The sequence below is a fragment of the Mauremys reevesii genome, linkage group 15 (assembly GCF_016161935.1).
Source record: "Mauremys reevesii isolate NIE-2019 linkage group 15, ASM1616193v1, whole genome shotgun sequence".
NCBI lineage: Eukaryota > Metazoa > Chordata > Testudines > Geoemydidae > Mauremys > Mauremys reevesii.
The window spans coordinates 11,358,345-11,382,075 of NC_052637.1; the positions used below are offsets into that span (position 1 = coordinate 11,358,345).

At 49.2% G+C, this 23,731-nt stretch overlaps 1 protein-coding gene and 1 long non-coding RNA gene across 7 annotated transcripts; one reads left to right on the forward strand and one right to left on the reverse strand.

Moving 5' to 3' along the window:
* Positions 1-8,589: 8,589 nt before the first annotated feature.
* Positions 8,590-12,182, reverse strand: LOC120384088. The gene is made up of 2 exons (XR_005588625.1): positions 12,049-12,182; positions 8,590-9,034 (listed from the first exon to the last, which is right to left on the reverse strand). It is a non-coding gene; the product is annotated as an uncharacterized LOC120384088 (long non-coding RNA).
* On the forward strand, positions 10,525-22,160 carry LOC120384087 (maestro heat-like repeat-containing protein family member 1). Of its 6 annotated transcripts, none has more exons than XR_005588624.1 (12): positions 10,525-10,699; positions 14,299-14,464; positions 15,177-15,529; positions 15,999-16,096; positions 17,065-17,144; positions 17,575-17,680; positions 18,126-18,221; positions 18,963-19,067; positions 19,466-19,601; positions 19,821-20,159; positions 21,166-21,221; positions 21,351-22,160. XR_005588624.1 is itself a non-coding variant. In XM_039502477.1 (12 exons), the coding sequence occupies exons 3-12, from the start codon at positions 15,178-15,180 to the stop codon at positions 21,367-21,369; spliced, it is 1,143 nt and encodes a 380-aa protein (XP_039358411.1). In that variant the 5' UTR covers positions 10,525-10,699; positions 14,299-14,464; positions 14,946-15,177; the 3' UTR covers positions 21,370-22,160. The 6 variants fall into 6 exon arrangements, 4 of the variants coding, with proteins under 4 accessions (XP_039358411.1, XP_039358410.1, XP_039358413.1 ...); XR_005588623.1 differs by having other exon boundaries at positions 19,821-20,155; XM_039502477.1 differs by having other exon boundaries at positions 14,946-15,529; positions 19,821-19,915.
* Positions 22,161-23,731: the final 1,571 nt, after the last annotated feature.

The window sequence follows — 23,731 nt, forward strand, 5'->3', positions numbered from 1 at the left end:
TACAACTCACTGATATCAAGGGGTTTTGGGGGCCTAGATGCTTTTGAAAATCCCACTAGGTGCCTCAATACCTTTAACAATCTGCTCTACTGCCCCTCTCCGAAAGCCCTTACAGTGCTAGTACAGATGGCAGAGAAAGGGAAGGAGGGGAAACAGAGGCAGAAAGACGGGAAAAAACTGGGTTAAGAGCACACATCAGGTCACTGGCAGAGTCAAGAATAGAGCCCAAGTGTCCATGCACTGCACAACACAGAGTAAATGATAAAACATAGGAATGATGGACGGACGCTGCTAGCCCATTATTAAACACAGGCAGAAGTGCAGGTGGGGGTTGTTGCCATAAATTAATTTGGAAGCAGGCAGCAGGCTGTCTAGGCACAGAGCTTCAGGTAGAAACATCACAAATGAGCTACTACTTGCGATGCTGGAGGAGTCTATGTCATATTGCCCTACAAAGTGGGAATCAGGCTGTGCTGGCATTTTAGTCTATTAGTTTCATGCCTAAGTAGTGAGCTTCGTGATGGTCACAGTGGAGGTACCTTCTTTGCAAGACTTGTTGGATTTGGAGTGTGCTTTGTTCCATCCTTCATAGTGCAGCTTATCAAGGTACACCTTGGGCCAAATCCTCAGATCTGCTAAAGTGATGAAGCTCTGTTGAGTTTAAAGAAGATTACACTAGTGTGATAATGTGACTGATTGATTGTGAGAGGTGAGGAGCACTAATAACACCTAGTCATTGTAAGTGATGAGTTCCGTGCACCTTTGACATTCATATAATGAGATATTAGGAAAAGGAGAAACAGGGCCATTCTCTCTGTCACTCTGATCCTGACCATTGTCTTTCTCATTCCCTGCACAGGCATCACACAGCATATTGAGGAAGAAAAATGTCCAACCAAACCACCATGACAGGATTCCTTCTCCTGGGATTCTCTGACATTAGAGAACTGCAGATTTTACATTTTATTGTATTTCTAGTGCTTTACCTGATATCCCTGCTGGGGAACCTTCTCATCATCCCAGCCTTAGCCCTCGACCGCCACCTTCACAACCCTATGTACTTCTTCTTGATTAATCTGTACATCCTAGACTTCGGCTCCATCTCTGTTACCATCCCCAAATCCATGGCAAATTCCCTCATGAACACCAGATTGATTTCTTATTCTGGGTGTGTTGCCCAAGTCTTTTTTTACATATTCTTTGCTTCAGCAAATTTTGCCAGACTGACCATCATGGCATATGACCGATACGTCGCCATCTGCCAGCCACTTCACTATGAGATGGTAATGAACAGGAGAGCTTGTGTCCAAATGGCAGCCAGTGCCTGGATCAGTGGTATTCTCTATTCTGCACTGCACACTGGGAACACATTTGCGATATCCTTCTGTGGAGGCAATATGGTAGATCAGTTCTTCTGTGAAATTCCCCAGCTCCTACATCTTGCCTGCTCTGACTCAAACATCGGTGAAGTTGTTGTTATTTCTCTTAGTGTGCTTTTAGGTTTAATCTGCTTTGCTTTTATAACTGTGTCATATGTTCAGATCTTCAAAACAGTGCTGAGAATCCCATCTGAGCAGGGCTGGCATAAAGCCTTCTCCACCTGCCTCCCTCACCTCATTGTGGTCTCCTTATTCCTTTTCACTGGCCTGTTTTCCTTTCTGAAACCCACCTCCAACTCAACCTCAGATCTGAATCTCTTGGTGGCTGTTCTCTATTCCATAATGCCCCCAATGATGAATCCGATCATCTACAGCATGAGAAACAAGAAAATGAAAGGTGCACTGTGTAAACTGATAGGTTGGAGGATATTCGGCAAGAATAAAATTTCTATATTTCTCCACTGATCACAGTTACATTCTGTGTTTCTTTATAAATATAATCAGCTGATGACATTATTGGTTACATGAGAACATACTGTGCAATCTGTTAATGCAGAATTGGGTATTTACACTAATAAAAATCCAGACAAGCAAATAACGAAAAAGTAGTTACTAGAGGTTTACATCAAAGTAATTAAGATCCGAATCTATCTATCTATCTATCTATCTATCTATCTATCTACTGCTAGCCATCACCCTTCCATGTGATCATCTTGAACATAAAATCAGTAGCCATAGCAAAGTCCATAGTGGGTTCTCTGGCTCTTCTTATTTTTCAGGATAGCAACTCAAACTGACGTATAAATGCATTTTTTTAGGTTTTTTCGTTTGTCATATTTTTAGTTTATTTTTATGTAGTTGTTTATTGTTTTTGTTTCTTTGTTCCAGGTGGGTTTGCAGGTGGGAAGGCCTGGAAAGATATTGAGTGTTTCGTTAGACAGGATTTTCAGTGTTTGCCTTCTCTTGAGAGTGCTCCTATGTCATCTCTTTGATGGGGTTTTCTGAGTGAGCTGAAGTTTTGCTCCCCACAATCATACAAGGGTGCAAAGAAGGTTCTGCATGGCTAAGTTCCTCCTGAAATGATTATGTATATACTGTTGGGATATTATTGTTAGTAGCCTCAGGAAGCTGTTTTTTATTATTTTAACCTGAAGACAGGCTCTGTGCAGCTCGAAAGCTTGTTCCTCTCACCAACAGAAGATGGTCCAATAAAAGATACCACCTCACCCATCTTCTCAGTGTAAGAACTTTGTCATTCTTGCTATGGTGTAAAGCCTGTTTTGAAGAGAAACTTGTTCCTGTGTTTTCTAAAGAAAATCTAACTTGGGAAAATAAGGCCAAATTTTGATTCCATTGAAGTCACTAAGGTTTAGCCCCTCACTTCAAAAAATTAGGATTTGGCCAATAATCTATATACACAAGGATCCAGAATTGGCTGACAAACCCCTGGAGAAAGCGAGTATGACAGATATGTAAGGGTCTGATATCCCAACTCATCTAGACCAGCACCAATGAAGACTAGACCCGTTGACATCACCAATTTAATACTGATCAGGTTCTGGCCCAGAGTCTCTGTGCTCCACACAGTAGTGACATAAACACTGGTGTAAGTTACTTGTTTGGAGTCATTTTCGTCTAGCCTTTGTGTAAGTGGAAAAGTGCCATCACATGCCCTGATCTGGTGTCCCATATGCTAGCCCATGTAGATCTACCTACTTCCAAGCTGAGAAAGGAGCTCAGAAGTTATTAGTATTAGAATACCATCTTTCTGAATGGCTATGTACACTACATATATGACAGAAAAAACAGATCATGGGATTAGACAGAGAGACAGACAAATAGGACCATTTCTTCTCCTAACACATAACCAAATTTAGTCAGAATGATAGATTTCTCTTTGATTGTGAATTATGTTAGCTAGCTAGTCAGATAACAAAAAAGCTATGAAAATTATTCTTCTTTTCCTGTTAATGATTGTCTTTGTCCACATCATGGTTTTCTTATAAGTCCATACTATGCCTTATTTAGCAAAGATTTTTTATGATTATATCTTACTCCATTGCTCATTTACAAACAGCTCATCAAAAGTACTCTGTGTTTGGACTTTGAGATGTTTTGACTGGATACATTTTAAACATGCTGTGTTTTATTTCACTGAATAAATGGAAGTATCACACATGGGTTCCTGAAATATCAAGGGACTTAATATCAAATATCAAATTCTCAGCTGGTTTAACTTGTCATAGTTCTATTGAAGTCGATAGATCTCTGAGAATTTACACCAGCCGAGGACCTGGTCCAAAAACTCATGATTATGAAATTAAAAATCACTTTGAATATTCTGTACAAAGGCCCTGATTCTGCAGCCAACTTCAGCACATTCTAAACTTTAAACATGAATGGCCCCATTACATGTTTAAAGAAAAACTTATACTTAAATTCCTGTTGGTTATGGGTTAGGGTTATGGATAGGGCTTAAGGCTAACACCAAAGTGGTGTCAGACCCTGGCACTATACAAGTTACTCTCCTTTCTCAGTCAAATAAAGCCCTGCAATTGGAGCATTGGAATTATTCTCCTTTTCTGGGTTCTGGATTATTAACAAAAATAACAGTTTATCTCAAAGACAGAATCTCTGGGTCTTCTTCTCCAAACTCACCAGTCCAGTTTGCCCCTTCATCACCAACCTCTTCTTCCTGGATGTCCTGCTCAGAAGTCACCTTCTACAAGACAGGCCTAACAAAGAAAGTAACAGAATGCCACTAGCCATCACTTTCAGTCTCCAACTAAAACTTCACCAGCGCATCATCAAGGATCTACAACCTATTCTGACGGACCATCCCTCACTCTCACAGACCTTGGGAGACAGGCCAGTCCTCACTTACAGACAGCTCCCAAACCTGAAGGAAATACTCACCAGCAACCACACACCACACAATAAAAATACTAACCCAGGAACCTATCCTTGCAACAAACCTTGTTGCGAACTCTGTCCACATATCTATTCAAAGGACACCATCATAGGACCTAATCACATCAGCCACGGCAGCAGGAGCTCGTTCACCTGCACATCTGTCAATGTGATATATGCCACCACGTGCCAGCAATACCCCTCTGCCATGTACATTGGCCAAACTGGACAGTCTCTGTGCAAAAGAATAAATGGACACAAATCAGACATCAAGAATTATAACATTTGAAAACCAGTTGTAGAACACTTCAGCTTTCCTGGACACTCAATTACAGACCTAAAAGTGGCAATTCTTCAACAAAAAAACTTCAAAAACAGACTACAATGAGAAACTGCAGAACTGGGATTAATTTGCAAACTGGACACCAGTGTCCAGGGAGGTTGAAGTGTTCTCCAACTGGTTTTTGAATGTTATAATTCTTGATGTCTGATTTGTGTCCAAGGATTCAAAATTCATATTGTTACTGCTAGTTGGGATAATAATTTGCTACTGAAATAATATATCGGAAGAATTAGATAAAAGTACCCAATAGAACAAAAAGCTCTACTTGCAAAATTGACCCTCAGACCTGCTAGGCTGGTTAGCCGTTAACAGTATGGAAAGCTGTACCTTCAAGGTTTTTTCCCCTCTCTTTGGACTTGTGATGAGGAATACAAATCTCACACTGGGCAACAAGGGGTTAAGGAGCTGCTCTGGCCTCAGCCAGCCCCACCCCAACACAGCTGCAGGGAAGCACAGACTGGAGGGAGGATTTGAAAGGGAACAGAACAGCTCACTTGTGGGCAGACCTGGCAAGAGGATGGTCCTTTATCTGGCAGGCGCTGAGGGAAGGCTGGCTCTGTCCCTCAGCAACTGCCTGAAGGTCCCTCTCTGAGGGAAGAGAGGACGTGCATCTGTTATACCCAGGGAGGGAGGTGTCACAGACTCACAGATTGTGCTCACTCGTGGCCCCGTGCGGTCCATGGGGGGTGCCCCTTCCAGTGTGACAGCCCTTCTCGGGGGTCCACTCTCTCCGGTTCAGGCCCCTCCATCTCCTGGAGCCGCACCTCTCTGAGCTATAGCACACCTGTTTCTCGCTGTGGGCCCCCTCAGGGAGTCCACTCGCTCTGGACCCCCTGGGTCTCCACCCCCGAAGGGGTTGATGCAACCCTGTTCACTAGCCCGGAGCGACTCTCAGCCAGCGTAAAACAGGAGGGTTTATTGAGGGTTGAACACAGCACAGGAAACTGTCAGGGCCTCAAGCCTGGCCTCCTCAGCACAGCACATCCCAGTCCCCCTGCATGCTGGTGGGCTCTGTCTGCTCCCCCTCTCCAGCCCAGAGCCCCCCTGCTTCCCAGCTGGGCATCCGATATCCCTAGCCCCCAAGTCTCGCCTCTGTCCTTTGTTTTCTCCAGGTAAACAGGGGCGTAAACTGGGTGGCCTGGGCCTCCTCTCTCTCAGCCCTCCTCTGGCCCCCTCTGGCTGGAACCAGCTGGTCAGGTCACCGGGGTCCTCTCTTCGCAGCCCATTGTCCTCCCACTGGCCAGAACCAGCTGTGACTCCTGAGCTGCGTCTCCGGGTCACTAGGTCACCAGTCACTGGGGTGTCCATCCTCCAGGCCATCGGCTGGGGTCCCAAGTTCCCTCTCCGGTCCTCTGTAACAACAAACTCCCTCTCCCCTCACCTCATTAAACCAGTAACACCCAGGGACACTGAGTCCCACTCCCTCTGCATGCAACCCCCTGGAAAACACAGAAAAACCAAGAACCCCCCCACTTCATCATAAGAGGCATTTCCCCCTCACACCTACTAGCCAGTTGTTGAGTGTTGATTCCTTGGCTTTTATTTCTAGATGACCCCGGAAGGGGATAAGTTTAGAAGTGACTGGGCTGGAGGGCCAAGTCAGCTGCCACCCCAAGAAGGAGAGAGCTGATTGAAAAGTTAGCCCGTTCAATGCACCAAATGTAAATAGGGCTGGTTGGAGCTGTCCTCTGTTGGTCCTTTCTGAATACAATCAAGTCACGATCACTGGCCCCAGAGCAACTGTTAACATGCAGGCCAGTGATCACCACCACAGTGAGACGCACAATAGAGTTTTAGAAAAGTATCTGTATTTTTTTTAAATCTCCAAGGATGATTTACTAATGGCTACTTGAGACCTCACCCATCTGTCTCCAAATAGGAAGTCCCCCATGCTAACCCAATTGTCTTCCCACAAGTCATAAACAGGTGCTAAAGGAGAAACTGAACCTTTTCTTATTTGGATTCAGTGAACTGTACCAGCCCCCCACCACTGTTAACGGCTAACAAGCCTAGCAGGTCTGAGGGTCAATTTTTGCAAGTAGAGCTTTTTGTTCTATTGGGTACTTTTATCTAATGCTTCCGATATATTATTTCAGTAGCAAATTATTATCCCAACTAGCAGTAACAATATGAATTTTGAATCCTTGATTTTATCCTGGTTTCTCTTTAACTCTTTGGAAGGTGATTTTAGATGATGCTTCATGCAGCAAACATTCTTTTGCCCTGTGTCATCCTGGCAGCTCTGTTGCCAGGCTCGGGACGAGGGTTAGAGAGAATCCACTCTGCCGGACTTGGGGCTGCAACTTGGCACACTCTAGATCAGGCCTGCACAACTCGTAAAGTGGCGAGGGCCACATTACTCCAAAGAAAACAGCTGAGGGCCGAAACCCGATGGCCCCACGGAAACACCCCGCCCCAGCACCGCCTAGCCCTGCAGAAACAAACCCTCCTTCCCCAGCGCTGCCCCACCAAAACAGCTGGGGGCCAAAAAGGAAGGTTGTGGGTGGGGAGGTGATACTTGATTTTAAATCAACCAGGGGCTCCCAGCTGAAGAGGTGGCTGGGAGCCCTCAGGGGCAAATTAAAGGGCCCAGGGCTCTAGTGGCTGGGGGAACCCGGAGCTTTGCAGGGCTGGGGCAGGGATTTAAAGGGCCCAGAGCTCCTGCCGCTGAGGGGAGCCCAAGCCCTTTAAATCACAGCCCCAGCCCATCCGCTGGAGCCGTGGCTGGGATTCAAAGGGCTCTGGGCTGCCCAGAGACCTTTGATTCCCGGACGCGGCTGAGATTTAAAGGGCTCAGGGCTCCCCGCGGCTGTGGGCAGCCCAGAGTCCTTTGATTCCCAGCCACGGCTGAGATTTAAAGGGCTCAGGGCTCTCGCCGCTGCGGGCAGCCCAAAGCCCTTTGAATCCCGGCCGCGGCTGAGATTTAAAGAGCTCAGAGCTCCCCGGCGGTACGGGCAGCCCAGAGCCCTTTGAATCCGCTGCGGAGAACCCTGAGCCCTTTAAATCTCAGCCGCGGCCGGGATTCAAAGGGCTCTGGGCTGCCTGCAGAGCGCCGTGTGCACGGGATTTAGAATCCCCCCATGGGCTGCACAGTGAGCCTCCATGGGCTGCATGCAGCCTGCGGGCCGTATGTTGTGCAGGCCTGCTCTAGATAAACGTGTGCCAGAGTTTCCCTTATGCCACAGAAGGGGCAGGTCTCCAGCATAGGGGTAAACCACGTGAAGTACATGCCTGTGCTCACAACCCTGTGGAGGAGCCACCAACTGATATCCCTTGCAGGACTCGTAACCAGGGTGGTCCACTGGGACTTCTCAGCCCTGAGAGATAGCTGGAGGTCCCACCCCTTTGTGTCAGGGTGGGACGCGAGGGTGAGGAAGTGAAGGGTGTGGAGCACGAGCATGTATAGATGTTTCCTTGGTACGGTCTGGAACAGAACTGGCTGCAAATCATGCAGCCGGCTCAAGGTGAAAGGGCACGGGAGGGGTGGGGGACAGTCAGGTCCACGGGGCAGGGGCCCGATGAAAAGGTCCGGAGGGTCTAGGGAGGAAGGTGAGTGGGGCGTGCCGTTTCACAGGATCCCTCCTGGCAGATGCTGTGCTTTTGTTCCTGGACACTGCCAGGAGGCCCAGCTTCCATCCCTAGCAACTTGGCTGTTCCATCCCCTACTGTGAACTTAACCTGCCTTTAAAGGACTATCCATCCTCCTCCCAGGCCTGCTCCCATTGAGGGTCTCTCTCCTGGCTGAGCACAGGCTGTCCTTATATCACCCAACAGGCCTGGATCCTAGTTACATGCTGCTGCTTCTGATGTGAGCCCTGCACTTATTCCCTTCACCTGCAGATAGGTTCAGTTGAGCTGCCACCCCTTTCATGGCCATCTCACCCTGGGACAGCCTGAAACTGGAAACCTGTGGGCTAATAGTAACTGTTTGCTATGAAAGGTGCTGAAGACACAATGGAAGAGGAAATCCTTTGGACTGGATTTAAATTATTCTAAAGGAAAATGAATGTGAGAAAATGTCCAGCATTATCCTCCTAGCAAAAGAAAAAGTTTAAGGTCCAAAAGAACCATTATGTCCATCTTCTGTATAACACAGGCCCTAGAACGTCACCGAGTGCTTCCTCCAGAAAACCTAGGACATGTGACTGAGCCAGAGCACATCTTCTGGAAAGACATCTACATGCATTCGAGCCAGCTGGTAAGAAAAAATCTTTCTTCTGCAGTGACGTGAAGTTAAAGAACATGGAGAAGACGAAAACCTCTTCTTGGGTTGTTACTGGAGCTGAAGCAGAGAGGCCAGGATAAACACCAGGACTGACTAGCAGCAGATCTGCCATTTTCTATTCCTGGCTTTTTGACCATGAGCGAATCTCTTTGCTTCTGTGTCCCTCAGTTTCCACAACTATAAAATAAAGCAAACCAAGGTTATGTTTTTTTCTCTCTTCTATTTTGCAAGACAGGAAACTTAGATACATTTGGGGCCTGTCTACGCTACTGGTCTAGAGTGTCTTTGTAAGCTGATGACCCCCACCTGTTGTTCAGAATCTCTGGATAACACAAGCTCCTAAGTTTGTTCTGTGCTTAGCCCCTATGGAACAGCTGGGCTGGGCGGTCTTTTCTTGCTGTGCGGAGCACTCAGGATATGAAGAGGCTCTCAAGGATTAATTCTTGAAAATAATTATCAATGAACTGCAACACAATATAAAATCACTGCCGCTAACATTGGTGGGTGATAAAATACTAGCAGAGTGGTAATTAATGCTGAGGATGGGGCAGTGACACAGAGCAATCGGATACCTTGATAAGCTGGCCACATTCAAAGAAAACAAGTTTGAAAAGAACCAAATGAAAGGTCCTATACCTAGCAGCAAAGCATGCAGGCCACACCTACAGCATGGGGACGTGTATCCAGGAAAGCACTAACTGAGAAGAGGATTTAGGGGCCATACTGGGCAAGCCATTCAACATGAGCACCCAGTGTGATGCTGTGGTGAACAGGGCTAACGCCATCATTAGATGTAGGAAAAGAGCAGTGAGTAGCACAGGGAAGTGACACACCATCAGTAAGACTGATCCTTGAATACTGCATCCAGTTTTGGCATCCACCTTTGAAAAAGATTTTGAAATATTGGAGATGGGGCAGCAACAAGCAATGAAACGTTTTGAGGGCTGGAGAAAAATGCCTGCTCATGAGCTATTGAAAGAGCTCAGCCTGTTTAGATTATGAAAAAGATTGGGAGGTGATGTCATTGAAGTGTTGAAGTGACTTTATGGAGAGAAAATATCAGGTATTAAAGGACTCATTAATCTAGCACAGAAAAGCATAACAAAACCCAGTGGCTGGAAACTCAAAAGAGATCAATTCATATTAGAAATAGGGCACCAATATTCAACAGTGAGGATGAATCACCAAAGAAACAAACTAGAAAGGGAAGTGGTGGGAATTGCCCATTTCTTGATGTCTTCTAATGAAGATTAGATGCCTTTCTGGAACGTGTTTCGTGAAAAACTAGCTATCATGCTATACAGAAAGCATGCACTATGCAGGGTGTCAGATTACATGCTCTAATTGTCTCTTCTGTCCATAAAGTCTACTAATTTATGAACAATTCAGCGTAGCATGGGGAAGAGCGTCTCGTGTTCTACTGTGTAATTAGTGTCATCCCCACAATGAAGAGTCATTGAGTGGGATGATCCAGGGGAAGCAGTTCAAGCATCCAATGTGGCTGGACAGGGGCAGGACATCAGCACTGCAGGGGAGGGGTGGGTGTGGCAGTGACATCACAAGGGCCTTTGGCAGGACCTCAGCCTATTGGACACAGGTGGTGGGGAGGCGATGATCTCACAGAGATATCTTGACATCAGCCAGGCAGGACTGGGGTGCAGGACAGGGGCAACCTTGGAGATCTCAGTGGCTTTGCTTCAGCACATCTCCTTCTCGAGGTGTCTCCTTGAGGACTGAGAGAGAATTCACTTTCATGTACGTGAGCGCAAGGAGGACCCTCTTTGGAGTTTTCTCCTTTTCTTTTCTTGATTTTGCTAGAAAACAGACGTCTCTGTATAGAAGGTAAGAGCCTCCAAGAGGTTTGAAATCTGTTCAGTCTGATCCATCAGGTGCCAGATGATTTTTAGGAAAGGGGCAGCATTTTATTTCCAACCTAGGACTTTGTCCCTTAGAATCACTGGGGACATTGGGGTTTCTCCTTTTTGTTTTCCCTTTTCCTGTCTCTCCCTCCTTTCTCGTCTTCTCTTGCATCTTTGTCCTTTTCCCCTGCTCTCCTTTTACCACCACAACCTGTTTGTGCATGTGGAGTGTGTGTGTATGTGGGGGTGGAGTTACACTCCAACTCTCATTGCGGGAGGCCCTCCCAAAGACATGTGGCTGGAATAGTGCTCTAAGAGTGACTCCCTCCAGTGGTGACCTGCGACATCTGTTGAGACCTCTCAGCTTTCTGATTCTGAGTCTCAATGCTGATTGGGTGAGCATGGGGCTATTGTGAGGGACGAGACTCAGGTCCTTACTCTCTTTTCAAACCAAGGAAATAAGCCAGAGCCAAACATGTGTTTGATTGCTCTTGCTGCATTTCTCCATTCATTGTCTTTGAGCAATTCATGATTCTCTCTCTAATGGGCTAGTTCTTCTAAAAGATTTATTGAATAATTAAGTTTTAATAAAGCCATATGCAAACCCATACTTCCAGTCACAAAGGAGTCAGGCAGCACCCTACAGAATGGGGGACAGTCCACTGAAAGCAGTGACCCTGAAAAGGATTTCGGGGCCATAGTGGACGAGCTGCTCAACATAATCGGTCAATGTGAAACTGTGGTAAAAAAAGGTTAAAGCCATTCTTGGATGGATAGAGTAGTGAGTATGGAAAGGGAAGTGATCCAGCATTGGTGAGACTGATATTGGGATGTTGAATCTAGTTCTTGTGTCTACATTTTAAATATTATGTTAAAAAAATTGGAGCGGGTACAGAAAAGATTCATAACTGAGTGATGGGGATGATGCCTTATAATGAGACATTGGAAAAAGCTCAATCTGTTTAGTATATACAAAAGAAGAATGAGAGGTGAGTTGCTTGACTTCATGGAGAGAAAATGTTGAGTATAAAAGGGCTTTTATCTAGCAGAGACAGGCATGACAAGACTCCATGGATGGAAGCAGAAATCAGAAAAAGTATAATGACAATAAGACCCAGATTTGTAAGAGGGTGATTCATCGTTAGATCAAACTACCAAGAGAAATGATGACCACTCCATCTCTTGAGATCTTATATAAAGACTAGATGCCTTTCTGGAAAATGTTTGAGTAAAAGAAAAACCCAGCTCTTCTGACATATAGGAGGCCTTAAGATTCGCAGGGGATCATATTAAATGCTCTAATGGTTCTTTCTGGCCATAAAGTCTACTAACTTATGAAAGCCTGATTGCAGCCTGGGGAAGATCCTCTTGTGTTCTACTGTGTAGTCGGTGTCATCCCCACAATGAAGAGTCATTGAGTGGGGTGATCCAGGGGAAGCAGCTCAAACATCCAATGTGGTTGGACGGGGCAGGACATCAGCACTGCAGGGGAGGGGTGGGTGTGGCAGTGACATCACAAGGGCCTTTGGCAGGACCTCAGCCTATTGGACACAGGTGGTGGGGAGGCGATGATCTCACAGAGAGATCTTGACATCAGCCAGGCAGGACAGGGGTGCAGGACAGGGGCAACCTTGGAGATCCCTGTAACTTTGCTTTAGCACATCTCCTTCCTGAGGTCTCTTCTTGAGGACTGAGAGAGAATTCACTTTCACGTATGTGAGCGCAAGGAGGACCATCTTTGGAACCTGTTCAGTCTGATCCATCAAGTGCCAGCTGAATTCTAGGAATGGAAAACATTAGATTGAGGTGGCAACATTGTATTCCCAACGTACAACTTGTCCCTTAGAATCACTGGGGACATTGGGGTTTCTCCTTTTTGTTTTCCCTTTTCCTCTGTCCCTCCTACCTTTCTCTTCTTGCTTTCTTTGTCCTTTTCCTCTGCTCTCCTCCCACCACCAGGAGCTCTGTGTGTGCAGCGGTTGTGGGAGGCCCTCACAGAGAGGTGAGACTGGAATAGTGCTCCGAGAGTGATCCCCTCGGTGGTGACCTGCGCCATTCTTTGGGCTATTTGATGAGAACCCTTAGCCTCCCACCCCTCAAAGTCTCAACCTTGATTGGCTGAGGAGGGGGCTATTGACAGGGAGGAAACTCTGGTCTTTGTTGTTCTCTTTTATGACCAAGCAAATAAGTCACAACCACTTGTATGTTTGACCAGTGTTGATGCTGCTCTCCATTCATTGTCTTGGAGCAGTTTACGATCCTCTCTAACATTCCAATTCTTCTAAAATATTTGCTGAATAGTTACTATGAACAATTGTTGGTCTGTAGCTCATTTGAGAGCAACTCTGCTACTGACTGGCTGCATCAGCTAAGACAAGTCACTGCTCCTTTCTCAGCCTTAGTTTCTCCTTCTGTCAAGTACAAATAACAATCCTCTCCCACCTACCTCGTGATGGGTGGATGATGGGGATCCATTGTCACTGGTAGCAGTGCAGAATAGGAGGTGTCCTATCACATTGAGCCATATCAGATTATGACATAATATTCTATTTGATTGGTATTTTATTCTTTTGAAATTGTTAAGAGCAGCAACTACTTAGCTCAGCCTGAAGCATCTCATCTAACTTTCTAGATCACAGTGTTTCCTCTTTGCGTATGACGAGACAGTTTAATGCACTGTGACAAACAGGAGATGCTCTTGTTTTTCAAACAAATATTTGTTTGCAAAGAATTTTCATCCTATGTGTTATGATTTCAAGAAACAAAGTGGTTTAGTCTGAATGGATTTTCTGGCAGAAAACGGTTCCCATGAAAATTTTCACCCCATATTTCCTGAGCTCTATCCCTGCCTCCATGGGGGTTGTTGTCTGTTAGTTAGAACAGGAGTCAGGACTGTTGGCTTCTCTTTCTGGCTCTGTCACCGCTTTGCTGTGTGACACCTTGGGTAGGTGCAATGGGAATAGGGTCAATTCTCTAACTCCAGGCAGCAGAGAGCCTGGGCGAGGAGGGAGGCTCAAGCTGTCTGTGAAGGAGAAAGGGACGTTTCCAGGTGTTGAACATCAAGAATTCTAAACTTTGCTAAAATGGCTGGTGTAGAGAAACAAGAAAGAGTTGGGGCCAAACTTTAACCATTGGCTTTTTTAAACCCTATTTGGGGATGTGAGTCCCAGAGAGCCATAGAGAGGGGGAGCAACTTGCCCAGGCCCACAGATCAATAGGCAGCAATGGAAGCAGGAGTGATGCTCCCTCTCAAAGGCAGGGGGACCAGACATTAGGTCCTGGTTGCCATTGCCAGCTGTGGGAGGGAGTGTGCAGCAGTGGTTAGGGAAGGGGTCCATCCATGGCTCTGACGCTTGGTGTGACCCTGAGCCGGTAGCTGAGTCCTGTTTGCCATCAGTAGGGTTGGGGTCCCATGGCTACAGCCCAGGGGGGTTGGGAGGCTCCAGGAAGGTGTGTAAAGTGCTGGGATGTCAGGATCCTGGAGCTGCTGTCACCTCCAGACTAGGGCAGTGTTCTGCACCCCGCTGCTGCTGGCTGACTTTCTCCGTCCCCTGGCAATAAGACAGACTCTTGTTTTCACAGCCAGTCGATCGCCCTAGTGTCATCACCCTGCCTGCTGGCTGGGCAGGGTAACTCCTCAGATCACCATCCTCACCAGCCTGCCTTGGGCTTGGAGAGTGAGGAGGAGAGCGAGGGACATCTGCTGACCCTGAACATCTGCCATCCATCATACCATCACCTAAAGCAAGTGAGTGGCATTAGGGTTCCTCGGTGGCTTCCCCTGTCTGTCTGAGGAGAGGCAGAAAGAGGGGGAGAGAACATCTCCAAAGGGGGATTTCATTTGCAAACAGCCCCCAAGAGTCCCTCACTCTCAGACTGGGCAGGGGCTTCTCCAGAGCCATCTCCAGTGTGTTTGGAAAGGTCCCAGCAATGGGGCTCCCAGCCCTTCCCTTGTGGGACTGTTCCCCAGGCTGAGAGTCTCTGAGCTGGGCAAGACCCTGTGAGCTGCTGAGCATGGAAATCAATGGGGAATGAGGAGGGCCCTGGTCTTCCTGTGCCTCGGGTCTTTGTGACTTTGACATGGGGAATGGCTTCGCAGGAGAAGTCCAGACTCCTGGATTCTGTTCCTTCTCTAGCCTGGGCGGGGGAGTGTGGCCTGGGAGGACAGGAGGGGGCTGCTTGTCTAGAGTAACCGCTGGTCTTTGGGACTGACCCTATTGCTCTAACAGGATGAGACTTCCTGGATATTGCAGCAGCAGCAGCAGGGATTAGGAGGGGGAACATTGGGAGCAGATCATGCAGTGAACTCCTGGCAGTGTGTGTAGCTTGCACTCCCTGCACTCCTGTGGGGGGAGAAGGAGCTGCTCACGTTGGAGCAGGGCTGAGGAGGGACTGAAAAGGCCCATGAGTGAAAGGCTGCCTTGAGCCCAGCCTCACACCTGCTCCCCGCTCGGTTCCAGGATGTCCAGGCTCCTGCGGAGGTTCAGGAGGAAGGCTCTGCAGGTGGCCCAGAGCCTGAGGGAAGCAGCTGCCATCTTCCCAAGGGGCAGAGCCACCTCTCCGTCCCCGCTCCAGGCCAAAAGGCGGAAGTGCCCAACCTTCTGGCAAACAAAGCCAGCTCCCGGCACAGGCACCGAGCTGGGAGAGGCCCTGACCAGGCCCAGATGGAGCTGGCTCAGGATGCAGTTTCACAGACAGGACTCAGCCCAGGTGGAAGATCCCTGTCCCAGCACCAGCAGCTCAGCCTGGGACAGCAGCAGCGCCTGGGACTCTGGCAGAAGCGACGCCGATGGACGCTGCTGCTTTGTTCCAGGTGAGGAGCCAGGCTGGGCTCAGGGAGGGCTGAGGACGGGGATGTGAACACCCTGGGCCCAGACACTCTCCCAGTGATATGGCGGGGGGGGGGGTCCCCAGCCCAGGTGTCTGGTCTGAGCCACGTGAACTCCACTGACACCAGCAGCAGTCACACAGCTGCCCCTGCAGCAAGGGGAACTGGGGGTGGGGGCATGAAGAGCTGCTGCCACTTTATCTCTTGGTGCTCCGGGGCTGGGGGAGTCGGCACCTCCCATGGAGTCCTGGACAGTGGGGGGGGGGCTCTCGGCTATGGGCTTCTGAAGCTGTTGGGGGCTGAAGGCATCCCTGAGAGGGAGGTGTGGGGCCCGATCTGCCCTGAGTGCCTGAGGTGGGAAGGGGGGTCTTTAATCCTGATCTCCCCACCACGCCCCTTTCCTGCCCCCAAGTGGCAGCAGGCGTCACCCTGTTACCTTCTCTCCCTTGTGCAGGGACCCCCAGGGATTCAGAGGAGGAGGAATGGCTGGACATGTCCACAGATGAAGCTGCTCTCAAGGTCATCAGAGAGCAGCTCCAGTGCAGAGAAAAGGTACAAATGTTCCCCACCTGGGCTGGAACCAAGTTTGTCCTGTCCCTTCCCAGCATCCCCACCCCCTGCTGTGGGGCTTGTCCCTGATGATCCACCACCCCTAATGGGGCCCTTTTACATCCATGATGTGGGACCCCCAAAATGGGGGTGTTTGTCCCACAACAGCCGAGGTCTCCTCCCCCCACAGGCACTGTCCCAGTTCCTGATCCTGCTTGTGTAGGAGTCGTGGGGTATTTGGACACTAGGCAGGTCCCCACAATCCCCCATTGAGGCCTGAGCCTTGGAGCTGGTGTGGGTGGGGTAGGAAGGTCCCTAGCTAACAGGTTCTCTCTCGCTATACCCCACTCCTGATGGGTACAGGATGAGGGGAAGCAGCTCATGTTCCTGCAGGCCATCTGCCCCGCGTGACTTGCTGGGCAGGACAGAGGGCAGGACACACTGGAGCTGCGCTGCTGCAAGGCGGCTTTGGTGGAGAGGATTGTGGTGAGTGAGACATGTCATCTGGCAGCTGGAGGGAGGAGAGAGACATGGGATTGGCAGGGGTATCGCCGCGCTAATGGGTGGGGGCTGGGTGGTGTTGGAGGGGGCAGCAGAGGGCAGGGATTGCTGGGGCTGAAGGCTGGGGAGAAGAGAAGGGAGAAATTGTGAGATTGGGCAGTGGGGGAACTGTGGGGCTGGAGGGCAGCTGAGACTGGGGGACGAGGAATCACATGGTCCCAGCTCGGTAGTTGGGATGGTGCTGAATGGGGGCAGTTTGGACAGGGAGGAGGAAAGAAGGGGATTGGGACTGAGCTGGGCAAGAATCCTGGAAGGGGGACAAGTTTGATGGGCAGGAAGAAATCAGAGGAGCAAGAGGTAGCGGGGGATCCTGCTGGCCATGTGGGGCACTGGCTGTGTAATCTCCTCATTGGGAGGGGTCAGTAGGGCCCGAATCTCTCACGCTCCTTTGTCTCCTTCGCGTCTCACAGGAGCTCATTGAGGAGCTTCCTAAAGACTCTCCACCCAGTGCCATCCTCGCCAACTCCCTGGTTGCAGTGGGCAACCTCAGGTACCGAGACAGCCCCCCCCACCCCCACTGGCTCCCCTAACCCCAGTGCTGCTCAGGCCCAAGGCTGGGAGTCACTGTCTCTCCCACTCCCAGGTCACCTCCCAGGAGTGGCTCCTCTGGCAGAGCTGGTGGGGCGGGAAGGTTCACTCTCTCCTGGCTGGGCTGTTCCTTTCACTCCACTAACATTCCAGGGGCCTTGGGGAGGGGCTCACTCCCGGGCTCAGATACAGGAGGGGCAGCAGGCTCCAGGGAACAGGCGCTATTCCTGTCCTGCCACTGTCTGTCTGTGAGGCCTTGGCCTTGTCATTTCCTAGCTCAGTGCCTCACTTTCCATTCTCGCCAGCCTGTGCCTACATCCCTGTGGTTTCGTGTGTTGGCGACAGTCCCACTCCCATACTGCACAGTCTAATAGCAGCTCCTCTCTTGCCAGCACCATGAAACCAGCCCTTGAGCCTGACCTAGAGACCCACCTCTTGCGAGCTGCCCTTCGCTCCGTCTTCACCCTGGGCACGGAGAAGGACACCATCAACATCCAGGTACATCCTCCTCCTCCGTCCTCCTCCTCTTCCAGAGTGGTCCTTGGTCCCTGCTCCCTTGATTCGCTGGAGCTCCAGATTTAAAGGTGGGGTAAGCAAAGATGGAACAAGCTGCAGGGTTGGATCCTTCCCTCCAGAGGATTACCCCTCCCTGGGGGATTTCTTTCTTTCATATGCCCGGTTTTGCCTAGCAATTCAGCTTCCATCCATCGCAACTTGGCTGTTTTATCCTCTTCTGCCTACAAGGCCCTCTGCAGAGACCTGCTAAGCTCATGGATCAAAGATCCAGGTGTCATCAATCCTTGCTAATTGCCTGCAGTGGGATGTGAAGGAGAGAGGCCAGGATATGTGTTTGGGAGTCTCACCAGTGCTCCCCAGAGACCCCTCTTCCCATCCTGTGGCAGGCGTAAGCCCAGTTTCCCTAACTCTAACCCATGCTTTGCAGGCTCTGCACAAAGTCATGCCAGAGCTCCTGGATGCCATGCTGGGGAACCTGCTGGCAGAGTCCCCAGACGGAGACAGGTTCCACTCCATCTTGGAGGTGAGCCCCATAAGCAGGGATGGGAACCAATTTTAGCTTAACTCCTTGGGGGGACTGGTAAGGAGAGACTGGAAGATCCATTTTCTACTCTGTCCTCCTAGCTGGGTCCCCAGTGGGGTGCCCTTGGTTGGGGAGGTCAGTGCAATGCAGTGTCAGGTCCTGCTTTCTTGAGGGACAGAGAAAGGAGCTGGGACTTCAAGCCAGAGTTCTGCCTGGTTCCACAGGGCTCCTGGCTGTCTGGGGGAGTGAGAGTCTGAAAACCCACCTCCCCAACACACACACCCCATGAGATTCTGGAGATGGTTCTCAGAGAAGAGGCACACGCTCCTTCCTAGAGAAACAGGAGGACCCCAGGGAATCAGCCCTTCGCTCTGATATGCTGTGAAGTTCCTGGGGGGATTGTGCTCTCAGTGACTCCCTACATCCCACCAAGGATTTTAGTAGCAGGGAAGGGCGAGGGTTCAGTCTCCTTTCTGGTGAACTGTTCAGGAATCAGAAGTTCTCGGAGGATGGGACCAGCCCGACACGAACCTTGTTCCAATCTAGAGAGACCCTGACAAGTTGTCACCTGCAGGATACAAGCTGCATCCTGGGGGAAAGAATCCCCTTCTAAAGCTCTGTGATCAATGACTCAGCTATTCCCCCTGTGCATAATGTCTCAGCCCCTGGGACTGGGGGGGTGGGGCTCATTTGCAAAACACGCCTTGCCCATTAATCCTGACCTGCCTCCTTTCCCCACAGCATGTCAACCTCTGGATCGTGTCCAGGGTGTCCCAGGAGAGAGCCAGGGCCATTAGGAGCAGCATGGCCCTGCTCAGATTAGCAGTCACCCTCCCTGAGTTTGACGTAAGTGACCTCTGACCCCAGCTTCCTGACTCCAGGCGTAGGCGGGCTGGCTCCAATGGGCTGTAGGATCTGCTGCTGCAGGGGCTGTGGGTTCGGAGTGTTCCTCTTGGGGAGGCAGAGTCAGAGCAGGGAATGAGATAGACTTGAGTCAAGTTCTTCTTGTCCTGGTCAAGTGTTGTCCCTGGGCCTTTAAGGGGACCATGCTCCAGCCCCTGCTTGGCATCCCAAAGCAGCTCCTGGCTCCCTTGGCAGCAGAGCAAATGAAGGGTCTATCTCAGGCTCCTCTCCCCCAGCATCTCCAGCAGAGGGGCTAAGGGGAAGGAGCCTTCTGGCCCAGAGGGGACAGGCAGCTGACAGGAAAATGCTGATGGAGTCCCCTCTCCTCTCCCTTCCATTAGATCTCAGCAGAGTTCCCTAGGATGGGTCACCATGTGGCACAGCTGGCTCTGTTTGTTAGTGACCCAGACAAGGACATCAGCCGGCAGGCCAGGGAGGGGACTTACCGGCTGTACCAGCTGCTGCTCCAACAGAGGGGTAAGGAACCCGCTGGCACACGGAACCCAATAGGGGACTGAGAGTGACCACAGGTGGATTATGGGACCCCAGACAATTTCTCTCAGACTGACCCCAACTGGAGGACAAGTCTCTCTCTGCCCTGTTCTTCTCCATTCCACTGTGCAGCCACCAATGGGATTGGAAGGACACAGAAACTGCAACCAGAATGATCAAAGTGTCTCTCTTTCTCTCTTCCAGGGCTGACCATACATGAGGCAGAAGATCTGTGGTGCCACGACTGGCACCAGGACAGCAGGCTCCTGGGCTATGAGAACACAGCCAGGGTGGGGGAGGTAAGGACACTATGGCAGGGTATGACACAGCTCAGGGCGTGGAACTGGCTGGGGTCCCTGCAGTAGATGCCTCCTGGAGACAGGACAAGAGCCCACTCCTTATTTACAGCTCAGAGTTCCTCATCCAGCACCCAGTGGGACAGGCTGGTGCTAAAGGTCCCACATCGGAACCTCGCTAGTTGCCATGATTTGAGTGTCTTACATGGAGCCATTGCTATGTGGCATGAGGAGAATCCCCAGGTGGGTGAGTTAATAGAGGATTATGGCTCTGGGTGTCTCTCTGCTCCTTGTCCCCTTGGCTGATCCCCAAGTGTCTGAGAGGAGAGCACTGGGTCAGTCAGTCACTATTGCTTGATCAGACCCTTGTTTAATTCCCTGCACTCTGTAGAAGCAGAGAAAGGAGGTGGGGTTTGCCCAATTCCATTGCCAGTCAAGAAGCAGAATGCCCCAGTAGTATAAGGGCCCTACCATCAATCAAACCCTAGCCCCGCCCCTAACCCCGCCCCTTGACCCCTATAGACCCTCCCACCTGTCACCGAAAGTCCCACCCAATGGGGGTATTACTTCCGGGGTCAAGATGGCCACATGACCGGAAGCAAAGGGGGTCATGTGACCCCTCTAAGAACTCCGCCCACCCCCCTTTACCAATCAGGAGGGGTTTCGTCCCGGAAGGACCACCCCGAGAAGAGATTTGACCAATGAGGGTGACTTCCGGGGCGGGTGACCGGAAGCAAAGGGGGTCATGTGACCCCTCTAAGAACTCCTCCCACCACCCTCTACCAATCAGGAGGGGTTTTGTCCCGGAAGGACCACCCCGAGAAGAGATTTTGCCCAATGAGGGTGGCTTCCGGGGCGGGTGACCGGAAGCGAGGGGGGTCATGTGACCCCTCTAAGAACTCCTCCCAAGGCCCACCGCCAATCCGTGTGCAGCACCATTACCCTATAAGTTCCAGCGCCGGACAGAGGAGGCCATTTCTTATCAAGGACACGGGGTTTTTAGAAAAGCGCGGAAAGGCTGCTGAGAGGAAACATGGACTCCTTCAACACCCCCGTCAGAAATTCGGACTTTGTTTTAGACCCAAGCACCATACTTATGTGGCGCAGGCGCTACGTCAGTGACAGTTCTGAGGAGGGAGTGACCGAGGGGTGCCCGAATTCCCATCCGTTGATGGATACGTCAGAACCCAAACCCGACACCCTCGTGAGGCCCCCCGATGAGCCTGATGGCCTCTCTTTGTCCACCCCCTCAGATTGCCGCTCGGAGGAGTTACCGGTGGACAAGGCAAACGGAAAACACGGCGCTCAGGTAAATGAATGATTAAGAAACGGCGGGGGTGGAGGAGGTAATGAGGCTAGGAATGGGGTTTGTGTAAATTTAAAAATCAACCAAGCGGTTGGTGTACTTATACTGTTTTTTTTTTTAATTTTTTAACAGCTCGACGAGGCCTTTCTAGACGCCTTAAAGAACTTGCGTATCAGTAACCCGGTGGGAGTAAATAGATCGAACATTAGCTGTTTTTGCTCATGTCCTTTTCACCGCCAAAAAAAGGACAAAATGGAAGAATGAACCAGCTCAGACTTACCAGGGGGTGATGGCGTCCATTTTACAGGCGTCTGTAAAAACAAAATGGAAGAATGAACCAGCTTAGACTTACCGTGGGGGTGATGGCGGCCATTTTACAACTGTCTGTAAAAACAAAACAAACAAACAAACAAAAAGATTATGTTAAACCAGGCAATTAATAAATTGTATTTAAAATGTGTCAATATGAGTGTGTCCATTTTTATACTTGTGGTAGTAAAAGACGGTACCGGTAGCAGGCATGTCTACGCCGACGGCTCTTTTAAAGAAAATATATTACAATCCCAGGGAAGTTGGGAGCTTTGGTGGAGTGAACCCTTTTTTTCAAGAGGCTAGAAAGCATAGTAAAACTTTAAATAGAAGACAAGTAACAGCTTGGCTTTTAGACCAGGATGCTTACACTTTACACAAACCGGCTCGAATACATTTTAAAAGAAACAAGACCATTGTTTCAGATGTGGATGCACAGTGGCAGGCAGATTTGGTGGATATGCACCGATTCTCCAAACACAACAGCGGTTTTAAGTACATCTTAACAGTGATAGACATTTTATCCAAATATGCCTGGGCCTTAGGCCTAAAAGACAAGACGGGTGGTGAAGTATCCAAGGCCTTTAAAGCTATTTTTAGCGAAGGGCGCGTGCCTCAAAAATTACAAACCGATCGGGGGAAAGAATTTTTAAACAAACCTTTAAGTGGATTGTTAAAGCGGCATGGGGTTCAGCATTTTGTTACTAATAATGAAGTTAAAGCAGGGGTTGTGGAGCGATTTAACAGGACTTTAAAAACTAGGATGTGGAGATATTTTACAGCCCATAACACCTTTCGCTACATTGACGTCTTACCTGACTTTATAAAGAGTTACAACCAGAGCTTTCACAGAACTATACGTACCAGACCCCTTGATGTTAACCCTTCAAATTCTTTGAAGGTATGGAAAACGGTTTACGGAGATGTTTTTAAAATAAATCGGGTTGTTGCCCCTTTTAGAAAAGGTGACCACGTGAGACTGTCTAAAACCAAAGGCGCTTTTGAAAAAGGTTATGAACAGATGTTTACCGATGAGATATTCATAGTGGATGAAGCCTTAACCAGGAGCCAAAGACCTGTCTACCGATTAAAAGATTATGAGGGTGAGGCAGTTACTGGATCTTTTTACCCTGAAGAATTACAAAAAGTAAACCCCAAACGAGACAGGATTTACAGGATTGAAAAATTCTAGCGGAGAAAGGAAAAGGGAGAAAAAAACAGCTACTGGTGAAATGGTTGGGTTGGCCTGATAAGTTTAACAGCTGGGTGGAAGCTTCTCAGCTCTGTGACATTTAGACACGAAACAGAAAAAATTCCTCCTGCAAAAGACAGAGAAAATTAATAATGAGTGATGGCGGGTTTTACATCACTTTGCCCAGCAATGCCAGCTCTGCAGTTTTTCCCCAAAACACCATTTCAAACTTTACAATACGGCTAATTAAGCCCTTGGATCTCCCTGGTGCTTGGGAGGTGGGGTTAGTGGAAATACAGTACCCGCACAGTTGGAATACTGTTAATGAAGACACCCCTTTTGAAATCACCTTTGGAGATACGACGTGGAAGTTTGTCCTACGACGAGGTTATTACTCGACCATACCTGAATTACTGGAGCATATGAACAGCGCCGTGGCTCGTCACCCCGGACCACCTGAGGTGGTCATGAACTACGACCCTGTGAGCAGAAAAGTGAGACTTAAATCTACCAATTTTATTTACGGGTTTTCTAGTGGCGGGGAGCTAGCTAACATTTTGGGTTTGGGCCCCAAACGCAACGTCCAAAAATTTCCCTTCTCGGCAGACATCACAGGCGGTTTTAACTCCTTGTATCTGTACACGGATATTGTAGAGCACCAGTTTGTGGGGGACTTTTCTGTACCCCTGTTACGCTGCGTCCCGGTCCGAGGAAGGAACAATGAGTTTGTTACCATCACCTACGATAAACCTCATTACGTCCCTGTCAGTAAACACCACATTGACACCATTACCATTGAAATAAAGACAGATCAGAACAGAAGCGTTTCATTTCGCTTTGGCAAGGTGATCGCTGCTGCATTTGCGATCATGAGAGAGCGAGGTTTCTAAAAAAAGCAAAACACTATTATGGCGATCGTAAAAAATTATGGCGACCCTACCATCTACAGGAACTATTACAAAGCCCAGGCTGGATATGCCCTTCCTGGATATCATGGGGCCCCCGTAATGTA